The sequence below is a fragment of the Natrix helvetica genome (assembly GCF_964273705.1).
Source record: "Natrix helvetica genome assembly, chromosome: 1".
NCBI lineage: Eukaryota > Metazoa > Chordata > Lepidosauria > Squamata > Natricidae > Natrix > Natrix helvetica.
The window spans coordinates 19,055,415-19,067,488 of NC_138548.1; the positions used below are offsets into that span (position 1 = coordinate 19,055,415).

At 46.0% G+C, this 12,074-nt stretch overlaps 1 protein-coding gene across 2 annotated transcripts in view; it reads right to left on the reverse strand.

The window, feature by feature from the left end:
• Positions 1–8,996: 8,996 nt before the first annotated feature.
• Positions 8,997–12,074, reverse strand: part of MISP (mitotic spindle positioning) — a 42,589-nt gene continuing 39,511 nt past the window's right edge. For both annotated transcript variants that reach the window (XM_081958477.1, XM_081958478.1), the window contains exons 4-5: positions 11,843–11,881; positions 8,997–10,713 (exon numbers count right to left, since the gene is read on the reverse strand). In XM_081958477.1, the coding sequence (XP_081814603.1) occupies positions 10,618–10,713; positions 11,843–11,881 (135 nt within the window). In that variant the 3' untranslated portion in view covers positions 8,997–10,617. The remainder of the gene's footprint in view (positions 10,714–11,842; positions 11,882–12,074) is intronic.

Here is a 12,074-nt window from a genome sequence, read left to right on the forward strand (position 1 = left end):
TTTATTCAGCTTTGTACAGTTCTTTTAATTGCATTTTAACCTCCTCCAAACTGTACATATTTAATATTTAATTTTTTATTGTATTTTTGTGATATTCTCTATGGACTGTATACCGCCCCGAGTCCCTTCTGGGAGAGGGGGCGGTCTAGAAGCACAAATAAATAATAATAATAATAATAATAATAGATAGATAGATAGATAGATAGATAGATAGACAGACAGACAGACAGACAGACAGACAGACAGACAGACAGACAGACAGACAGACAGACAGAGGCAGGCAGGCAGGCAGGCAGGCAGGCAGGCAGGCAGGCAGGCAGGCAGGCAGGCAGGGAGACAGACAGACCAGGTTGGAAGAAATACTCATCTAGTTCAGTTCCAAGCTGGGAGAAAGACAATGGAAACATGGAGGATGATTGGAAAGATGGTTTAATGGTGAACAGTCATCAGTGTTTATGGTTCTGGTGCATCTGACCAACTGGTTTGATGAGTGCATGGATTTTTATAAGCTTCGGAGATGCTGCTAGGGGGGTTGTGCAATGTCTGAAATGTCCTTAGGAGATTGTGCAATATAGTGAGCTCTGTGTCTTCTGCTAAATGGTACTGGGTTAATCCTATTATGTCTTGAAGGATTATGTCCTGTTCTTTTTAATCCCATCACCAATGAAGCTGAAGGTCTTTTGTTTTGTAGATAGGCTGGCCCAATCTTCCTTAATGGGCACAAATTATCTGATGGGGGGGAGGGCTATTAAGAAAGACTGAGTCTGCTTCCTGCCTCTAAAAAAACATGTTTCTCCATTTCTCATTTAGGGAAATGTATTGTTCTACCTTTTTAATATTTCTCAAAATGTTTCATTCTTTGGAGGGCGGGCTTCCCACCAATAGATAGATGATAGATGATAGGTAGATGATAGATAGATTATAGATGATAGATAGATGATAGATAGATGATAGATAGATGGATGATAGATAGATGATGATGTAGATAGATAGATGATGATATAGATAGATGATGATATAGATAGATGGATGGATGGATGGATGGATGGATGGATGGATGATAGATGATAGATGATAGATGATAGATGATTGATAGATGATAGATAGATGATAGATAGATGATAGATAGATAATAGATAGATAGATAGAGAGATAGATAGAGATAGAGAGAGAGAGAGTGAGAGTGAGAGTGAGACAGAGACAGAGACAGACAGACAGACAGACAGACAGACAGACAGACAGAGGGATAGAATCAAGATCACGTGAAGTGTGAATACCACTTTATAATGCCTTGGTAAGGCCACACTTGGAATACTGCATTCAGTTCTGGTCACCACGATGTAGAAAAGATATGGAGACTCTAGAAAGAGTGCAGAGAAGAGCAACAAAGATGATTAGGGGACTGGAGACTAAAACATATGAAGAACGGTTGCAGGAACTGGGTATGTCTAGTTTAATGAAGAGAAGGACTAGGGGAGACATGATAGCAGTGTTCCAATATCTCAGGGGCTGCCACAAAGAAGAGGGAGTCAAACTATTCTCCAAGGCACCTGAGGGTAGAACAAGAAGCAATGGGTGGAAACTAATCAAGGAGAGAAGCAACTTAGAACTGAGGAGAAATTTTCTGACAGTTAGAACAATTAATCAGTGGAACAGCTTGCCTCCAGAAGTTATGAATGCCCCAACACTGGAACTCTTTAAGAAGATGTTGGATAGCCATTTGTCTGAAATGGTATAGGGTTTCCTGCCTAGGCAGGGGGTTGGACTAGAAGACCTCCAAGGTCCCTTCCAACTCTGCTATAAAAAAAGATAGATAGATAGATAGATAGATAGATAGATAGATAGATAGATAGATAGAAAGATAGATAGAAAGATGATAGATAGATAGATAGATAGATAGATAGATAGATAGATAGATAGATAGATGATAGATAGATGATAGATAGATAGATAGAAAGATAGATAGAAAGATGATAGATAGAAAGATAGATAGATGATAGATAGATGATAGATAGATAGATAGAAAGATAGATAGAAAGATGATAGATAGATAGATAGATAGATGATAGATAGATAGATAGATAGATAGATAGATAGATAGATAGATAGATAGATAGATAGATATGCGTAGCCCACTAAACGTGGTCTTTTCAGCCATGGTCCTTTAACAGTGATAGATGCTGACCCTTGGTGAGAGGAAACAAATGATTTGTTCAGGAGAGGAATCAGGAAGTTGGATCTGCTCCTAATAAAGTGGGAACATTTGGGACCCATCAGTGAAAGGAAAAAATAAAATGAGTGTCATGTTCCTCTTGTCCGCTTTGGCTTTCCTCCATTGTTTGCTTAGTTCAGGAAAGAACAAAAGCAAAGTTGTCTGGTATTTTTGCCTTTTCTCAACCCCCCCCCCCCCCCGCCTCCCCTAGCTCTCGCAAAGTTATCTACACCAACAAGCTGATCCAGCCAAACATATGATTTTTCTGGTTTTAGGAAAGGATAGTATCCAAAGCTGTTGTGTTTGGGGCAAAGGTCGCCTTTCGTCTGATTTTCCACACTCTGTAAGTTGGCATGAGAAAGTGCAATCACACAGGAGAGGAAGTGACCCATGTGGATTGACTATGCCCCCCCCCCCCGCCCAAGCTCAGCCTTCCCAAAAAGAAGAGAGACATTATGCATACCAAAAGTATCTGCAATGGGAGGACCAGGAAGGGGGCTCCCTTTGCTGGTTGCTGCTGGGCTTCCCTTTAATCTATATGCTTGCAAACAGACACGTTTCAAGGATGCTGAAAGGACACTGAAAATGTAGTGGAAATATGGAAGTGCTGGGTTCGAATCCCTGTTTAACTGTAATCCAGAACAGTTGAACTGTTCTTCGGGTGACACACACACACAGACACACACACACGGCTTCAGGATTTATTTATTTATTAAACTAGCTGAATACCCGTGCGTCACAACAAAACTATGTGATTGGGCAATGCAGGAGAAATACGGTTCACTCCAGTTCAATCCGTTGGCTCAGTGGTGATTGGTGATTGAGACTCATAAGGGAATGCCTCTCCCGCCGTCTTGAGTTCGGACGCAGTTCCGTAGGTGGAAGGCATAGACATTTTGGTGAGGTACTGACATTTAGTACTGTAAGGAGCCCCAGACCGCTCCTGAATGGAGGAGTGGAACGTCTGCCAGTTTGAACTGAGGTAACGGAACGTGAGGCAACTGGCAGTTGGAACAGAGTTCTTTTCAGGTGGGGAGGGGGAGACATAGACTAGATCTATGATGGTGAACCTATGGCATACATGCCAGAGATGGCACACAGAACCCGCTCTGCTGGCATGCCCACCATCGCCCCAGGTCAGATCTCTGTGGTGTTTATTTCGTGATCTTCCCTTTCCCTGCCAATGACGAAACAGAAGCTCACGAAAGAAAAAGATATTACCTCTTGCCGCTTTGCTCGTGTTGGGATGCCCCGCCTCCCACCAGCCAGCCGTCTTCGGATCTCTACTGCGCATGCACACATGTCCACGTGCATGTCCATGCATGTGTGCATTCACACAAGTCCACATGTTCGCTCACGCTTGCACAGACACACCTTTAAGTTTGGGCATGCATGCACGCGCAGTTTGGGCACTCGGTGCCTAAAAGGTTTGCCATCACTGGACTAGATGAGCCAATTCTTATTTTATTGTAAGGCTTACATTAACAGAACCTTGCAATCTGAAAGTACAGACTTTTCACGGTCACTTTTAACTGCTTGATCTGTCCTAAGTTTCTTTCTCTGACTGTTAGGCCCCCCGGGGGGCTCCTGCCTCTCTTGTCTAATGGTTTCCGAGGCAGCACCTCCTTCCCAAAGGTCATGCACACATTCCATCACACCAGGCCACATTGAAGTGAACTTTCCCTTTCCCCCCTGTAGTTCTCTTACGAAACCTAATCAAGGGTTCCTTGGAAATCGTTTGAAACATCCTTCCTTAAAGCATCAGATAGCATGTTTTGCCATGAGTGTATTTGTTAGATCTGGGTAACGAGAGACAGACTGCGGACACGAAGTGACTTAATAGCTCTTTATTAGTGATAGTAGTGATCCAGCTTGTTCGGTAGTCGGAGGGTTCCCCTTTTATAGGGATTGGGTACGCCCCTCGACCAATCAGAGGGATACCTGTTTCCCGCTGTAGGAGCGGACCAGAGGGAAGACTTTCCCCGATATATGTTAATATCTAACATCCCTCCCCTCCTAGATGGGACGTTGCGGTAGGTAACATAATCCTTTAGGTAGGTGGGTGTTTGTCTTGCTCGGGAGGAACGTCGTAGTTCGGGTTGGCTTGAAGTGGTTGCAGGACTGGTTGTGGGTTGGTTCGAAGTAGTTGCAGGATCGGGTGCTTTTTCTATTTCCCGTTCTGGAGGTCTTGTGCCTTCGTTGCTCGGGCGTTCAGGAGTTTGTTCGGCTGCGTTGTCTGGGGGTTGCTCTGCTACGTGCGTGTAGTCTTGTTCTACACTTGGCTCGCCGGCGTCGTTGTTTCCTATGATGGGGTTTTCTTGTGGCTGACTTTCCGTAGACAGGAAACTTTCGTCTTCATTTCGAAGGTTGGAGTGTGCTAGGCGACCCCGTAGTTGATCGATGTGCCTTTTCCAATTCCGCCCATCTTCTAGCTCTAGCAAATACGATCGTGGACCCGTGATGCCAATGACCTTTGCCGGCATCCACAATGTTCCCCCCGTGTAGTTGTGAGCGTATACTGAATCCCCTACTCTGAAAGACCGGATCTTACTTGTAGAGTCTGGGGGAGCCGTGGCAGAGTAATTCGGGTGGAGCCGGTCTAGGTGAGACCGTAGTCGACGACCCATGAGTAGTTCAGCGGGGCTCCTACCCGTCGTTGCGCTCGGGGTAATGTGTTGAATGAGGAGGTAATGGTCAATGCGTGTTTGCCAATCACCTGGACCCATCCTGGCGAGGGCCTCTTTTGCGAATCGCACCATTCTCTCCGCCTGTCCGTTTGATGCTGGATGGAATGGCGCGATGAGGGCATGCCGGATTCCCAACCCTGCTAAAAATGTTTCAAAGTGCATGGCCGTGAATTGGGGCCCGTTATCGGATACGAGGAGATCTGGCAGGCCATGGGTGGCGAAGAGTCGCCGTAGAATCTTTACGACTGCCTCTGCCGTGGTTGAAGTCATTAGGACTACATCTAGCCATTTTGAGTATGCATCTACAACTATAAAGAAAGTCTGACCTTGGAATGGCCCTGCGAAGTCGATGTGTATTCGCGACCAGGGTGCTTTGGGTTTCTCCCATTCTGTGGCGGGCGCTTCCGGGGGTGCTGGTCTCGATTCCTGGCATGGGTCACAAGTGGCCACCCACTCCTCTATTTCTTTGTCCATGTTTGGCCACCACACGTAACTTCTTGCTAACGCCTTCATTCTAACAATCCCCGGATGACCCATATGTAAAGCATCTAGTACATTTTTACGTAAAGCATACGGAATAACAACTCGATCCCCCCACAACAAACATCCTTGTAATACTGAGAGCTCGTCCCGTTTTGACCAAAACATTTTGAATTCCGGGCCCACATTTCCCTTTGGCCACCCCCTCCAAACCCAAGTTTGAACTTGCTTTATTAAATTGTCTTTAGAGGAGAATCTTGCAACATCGTAGGAAGAAACCGGTCCTGAATCCAAACAGTCAATGAGCAATACCGGTACTTCTGGAGTGGGGTCTGGCAGAATGTCAGGTAATGGGCAACGGCTGAGTGCGTCTGCGTGTCCAAGAGTGGAGCCCGGTCGATGTATCAATTTGTATGAATACGCAGCCAGGAAAACAGTCCACCTGGTCATGCGAGGAGAAAGGGAGACCGGAGTGGGGCGGTTTCCCGCCAAAAGTCCCAACAGCGGTTTGTGATCTGTGATCAGTTCAAAATCACGTCCATAGAGGTATTCGTGGAAACGCTTTACTCCCGCGACGGCAGCCAGCGCTTCCCTGTCCATTTGGCTGTAATTCCTTTCGGCCGATGAAAGAGTCCTGGAGTAGAACGCGATGGGTGCTTCTTTTCCGTCGGGCATCCTGTGGCTGAGGACTGCTCCAACTCCGAAAGGTGATGCGTCGCAGGTCAATACCAGCGGTAGGGTCTGGCTGTATTGAACAAGCAGTGAGTCAGTGGTGAGCAGGCGCTTTACCCCGGCGAAAGCTGCAGCTTCTGATCGTCCCCATTTCCATGGTGCGTTCCTCTGGAGTAGACGGTGTAGTGGCTCAGCAACGGTCGCTTTCTGCCTCAGAAAAACGCTGTAGAAGTTAAGTAATCCGAGGAAAGCCTGCAACTCGGTCTGATTTCGTGGTGTGGGGGCGTCCTGGATCGCCTTAATTTTCTTTGAAGTGGGGTGTATTCCCTGACCATCGATTCTATAACCCAGGAATTCTACGCTAGGCACGTTAATTTGGCATTTTTCTTTTTTAAGGCGGAGACCCTTTTCTCTGATTCTGGCCAAAACAGATCTGACTCTTTTGTTTAATTGCTCCTCGTTTGCAGCTGACACCAAGATGTCGTCAAAATAGGGGACGACTCCTGGTATCCCTTGCAACAGTCGTTCCATGACGCTCTGGAACAGTCCTGGGGCAATGCTTACGCCAAATTGTAGCCGGTTGCATTTGAATGCTCCTCTATGCGTCACTATAGTTTGGGCCTCCGCTGTGGCGCTATCAACTGGCAGTTGCTGGTAAGCTTGTGCCATGTCTAACTTTGCAAATACCTTTCCTGGTCCCAACGAGTGCAATAAGTGCTGTACTACTGGCACAGGATATGCGCTCTGTTGTAGCGCGACATTAATTGTACACTTATAGTCCGCGCAGATGCGGACTGATCCGTCTGGCTTGACTGGGGTCACGATGGGCGTTTCCCAGCGCGCGTGATCTACCGGCTCAAGGATTCCTTGCTCCACTAACTTATCTATCTCTTTGTCTATTTTAGGGCGGAGTGCAAAAGGCACTCGTCTTGGTTTAAGTCGGATTGGCGCCACTTTAGGGTCTAAATTGAATGATATTGGTTTACCCACATACTTACCAAGACCGGGGCTGAACACATCCTCGAATTCCTTAAAAATCTGTTCAGCGCTGCTGTTTCTTACGGCGTTGATCCCGGTGACTTCTAACCCCAGGGCTTCAAACCAATCAAGCCCCAGAAGGTTCTGCAATGGCGCGCTGGCGATGGTCACGGGCAGCTGGGCTTCGATGTCCTTGAAACGGATGTGGAATGTGCCTTGGCCCACGATGGGGACTTGGTTCCCCTGGTAGTCTCGTAGCAGGACGTCTGGGGCGTGTAGTTGGCTCTTTCTGAGGCTAGGGATAGCCTGCTTCATGGATGCCCATGAAATGATCGTCAGGGTTGATCCTGTGTCAACTTCTAGCTCGCAGGGTGAGCCCTCCAAGAGGACTGTGACTCTCAGCCTTTTTGGCCGCTTAGGGCGGACCTGATGTATTGTGGTGAGATACGTTCGCAACTCCTCTCTCTGGGTCAACTCTATCTCACCGTCAACATCCTGAAAATACTCTCGTTGAGCGTCTTGATAGAACGCTCTTTCAGCTCTTTGTGTGTATTCTCTCTGGGGATACGCTCGTTCAGCTCTTTGGAAATTTTCTCTCTGGGTAAACACTTGTGGATTTCTCTCTGGGCGCCCTTTTTGGTTTCGCCAAGCCCCTGGGTTGGGCTTCTGTTGGCGGTACATGGGTGGCTGCCGTGAGGCAGGGACTCCGCTCCGGCACACTCGTGCGATGTGCCCAAGTTTGTTGCAGTGCGAACAAACAACGTTCCTGAACCTGCAAGTAGACCTGGGGTGATTCCCTCCGCAGCTTGCGCAGGGCGGCAAACGGGATCCGGGTCTCCCCCCAGGCCTCAAGTGACTGCTCTGCATTAGGTGACTGTCCTCGAACTCGGGATTCTCGTAGTCGGGGCTTGTGTCCTCATAGTGAACTCTGGTTTGTCTCGGTGCTGGCTGGTATGCGCTGGCCCCTCGTTGTATGGTCACCGCTGATTTCTCCGCTGATTCTGACGCTCTTGCTTCGTTTAACGCTGCCTGTAGGGTTAAATTCGGGTTTGCCAACATCTTCTTTTGCAACGAAATGTCTCTTACCCCACAGATGAGCCGCTCTAAGATGTGCTCTTCCAAATCTCTGTATTCGCAGTGAGCTGCTGCTTTTCGTAGGGCTGCAACATATTGATTGATTGATTCTCCCGCCTTCTGAGTCCTCATGTTGAATTCCTTGCGGCAGACATGGCGGGAAGGTTTTGGCGCGTAATGAGTTTGCAGAGTTTGTTGCAACGTCGTCCACGATACTGCCTGTATTGGAGTAGGCGCAGTGAGGTCTCTGGCCGTATTGAAGACTTCCTTTCCGCAGTAGCCGAGGAAGATGTTTTTCTTCCTCGCATCGGTGATCCCCGTGTATTCGTTTGCTTCGAGGAAACACTCGAAACGAATCATGAAAGCTTCCCATTCGTCGTTTTCTGGGTCGAAAGGAGCGGGGGGAGCATGCATCGCCATCTTCTCAGTTTGAATTTGCCGCGCTGCGGTGATCTGAGATGGCTGTCGGAATTGCTGCCGAATTCCTGGGCTGGATCAAATCCGGAGATTCTGGAGTAGCGTTCTTCGTCCTATCTGTCTCTCAATCCCACCTTCGTCGCCAATGTTAGATCTGGGTAACGAGAGACAGACTGCGGACACGAAGTGACTTAATAGCTCTTTATTAGTGATAGTAGTGATCCAGCTTGTTCGGTAGTCGGAGGGTTCCCCTTTTATAGGGATTGGGTACGCCCCTCGACCAATCAGAGGGATACCTGTTTCCCGCTGTAGGAGCGGACCAGAGGGAAGACTTTCCCCGATATATGTTAATATCTAACAGTATTCCTCTCACATACTTTGTTTACTTTTCCTCCAGGTTCCAACAGCTTCTCTTGATCCTTCAGCCCCCCACCCCCACCCTCAAACATCTACTGAAGAAACAATAACACTAAGGATGGTAGAAAGCTGTAGTAGGCTGATCTTTTATTTTGGTTGGGGGAAAAGGGCATGTGCTAGAAGAGAGGAGTTAAGGTTAAGAGTTCAGCCTCCAAGATACTTAATTTATTTGGCATTTTTTAAAGGGGGATCACTAATTCAGTGGTTTATAATTTGTTTTCGAGGAAAGACCATCTAAGATTTCAGAGTGAAATCTGAGCTGGGTGTACTTGGACTCTGTAAACTGAACAAGCATGGCCATTTTGGTGGATAAATCCAAGAAAAGAAGAAAGAAAATATAGTTGGTCCCACAAAAGTACACAGATAGTTTTTCTTATGTTTATCCACTTGGGAGAATGTTACGTTCCTCCTGGATGAACAACTTAATGCTAGGTTAAATCTGTTTAACCTAAGTCTCTCAATTTTGTTGACTTCCTTTTTTTGCTACAATCCCATTTTCCCCACATTAACATTTTGCTCATGAGGCAAGAAAGGAGATGGAAGAAACCATGGGAAAAGGATGACAAATGTGGGGGGGGGGGGGGGGAATGCCCTGGACTTCTCATAAAACCATAACCGAGACAAAATTATTGCATAAGTAGGCAAAGTCATCTTTGTTTATAATCCTTCTAACTTTTCAGCCTTTTTTCTTAAATCTGTTGACAGAATGGGAAGAGCTGCAGAATGTCTTTAGATAGAAAAGGTTAGGCACTCTCTATTGGGAAGCACTATAATAATATACAGAATGCAGGAGGTCCATGGCTATATTTTTCCTTGCAAAGAAACAAGGATTCCCTTTGAAATTTTCAGCTGCTGCTGCTGCTAGTGCACACAGCTTTGTACAATCCTGTCTTCATGTTACCTGCTTAATCCATTTTTGGAGAATTGCACAATACACTGAACCATAAATTAAGAGGGCATAACTGGTAAAGCAGAGCAAAGTTAATTTGACACACACTTGCCTGCCTGTAAACTAATCTTCCTTAACTTTGTACTTTCTAAATGCATTGGTATGGTCTTTCCAACTGGGAGGTTTAGTGCTCTCAATAAATCAGGACACAATACTCCCAGAAACATAAACACAGAGATGCAACCTAATCGCCCAATGTCCAACTATTGAGATATTCCTAAGAAGTTAAAATTTAAGAGTTGAGGAAGTCCATGCACCAGAAGATGAGCAATTCATTTCAATGATTGTTGGTTTGTTTCTTCTTGCCGCCTTTTTTATTTTCCCCCAGTCAGTGCTTCACTGAAAAGTACAGAGATTAAAATATTCTTGGCAGTCATATTCTCTGATTTTACAAAGCTTTTCTCTGGGTTTCAGGCGATCTGAGTCTTCAGAAAATGACAGGCAGGTGCCAAATCTGGTAGCAGGCTTGAGACAGAAATGGGTACTCCAGAAACTGTTGGCAAAATCAGATCATACCGTCCCATGGGCAACTTCTTATACTTGAAAACACAGTTCTGTGATTGAATGTAGGTCATTCAGAAAGATTGGATCACTGAATTAAATTAAAAGAGAAGGGGAGTTTTCAACGTGTCAAATGCAGAAGAAAGCTCCGCTGGCATCCTGCCCGTAGTTGTTTTGGCAGATCTGATTCCTTTGCTTGAATGGCATAACACAACGGGGGGATGGTTTCATCAGTCACTGTCATCGTCTATGTTCCGGATCTGCCCCGTTTCCCAAAGTTGAGCCAGGGCGCTTCTCCGGCAGATCGGCTTGATGGATTTCACAACCTGTGATAAAGCAAAGCCTCCGTCAAATAGGAAGAATATATATATACACAGACAAACACACATATATATACACATACATACATACATACATAAACACACACACACACACAGATATACGTACACACCATATTTTTGGAGTATAAGACACACCTTTTTCCCCCCCAAAAGAGGATGAAAATCTGGATGCGTCTTATACACTGAATATAGCATTTTTGACCTCCCAAAACCCCACCCCCTTCAGAAAAATGGACGTGCAGAGGGTTTGGGAGGCCTGCAAAGTGTTCCAGGGGGCTGAGGAGGGCAAAAATGAGAGAAAAATGGGCTGCTTTTTGCTCGTTTTTGCCCCCCCCCCCCAGCCACCAGGAGCACTCTACAAGCCTCCCAAAGCCTATGCATGCCCTGGTTTTTTGCAAAAAACGGTCTGTTTCTGTGAAAAATGGGCCATATTTTGCTCATTTTTGCCCCCCCCCCAGCCCCTAGGAGCACTATGCAGGCTTCTCAAACTCTCTGCATGCCGTGTTTTTCACAAAAAACAAGTCATACAGAGGGTTTGGGAGGCCTGCAGAGTGCAAAAACCTTTTTTTTTTTAAAAAAATACCTCTTCAAAATCTTGCTGCGTCTTATACTCTGGTGCGTCTTATAATCCGAAAAATACGGTACACACACGGAGATAAAGAGACCTGACTCACAATTTGACCATATACCCAGGTACAGTGTTTAAGATCCACCATTAGGCACAATATGTGTAGCAGCGTGTTAAGACCTTGATTAACTCCCCAGAAAAGCCAAGCAGGACTGGATCTGCTCTGGAAGTGGCTGGGAGATTATCGCGTCATCTCAGGGATACGAACTGAGTCAGAAAATCATTCCAGAACAAAGCAAGAGCCAACCATGTCTATGCCTTTGCCAATAAAATTATATGGTGTGCCCAATTAGTCACCAGGGTGAAGCTCAGCTTAGAATTAGAGATTGGATGGATTGGATATGACTGGATACTTTTCTGCAACAGTTCTCCAAACTACTCAAACTTTCCGCTACCGGTTCTCCAGAACTGGTCAGAACCTGCTGAATACCACATCTGCTGTTATCCCAAAGTAATGTCAAGATACACTTCTTCCCACAAAGTTACCTCAGTGTCAATCTCGTCGTTGAGTTCAATACCAGCATACTGAAAAACAGGGAAAATGGGACAAGGAGTTAGACAAGAAGTTAGAAGGCAGGATTAAAACCATAGTTTGCAAACGGGAAGATTGACTGTCCACCAATATTTTTTAGGCTAAAATGAACCTCCTGCAGCTCCTGATTGGCAGCCTTTTTGCAGCCAAGCATGGCCTACAGATAGTCTTTGATGTAGAACTATA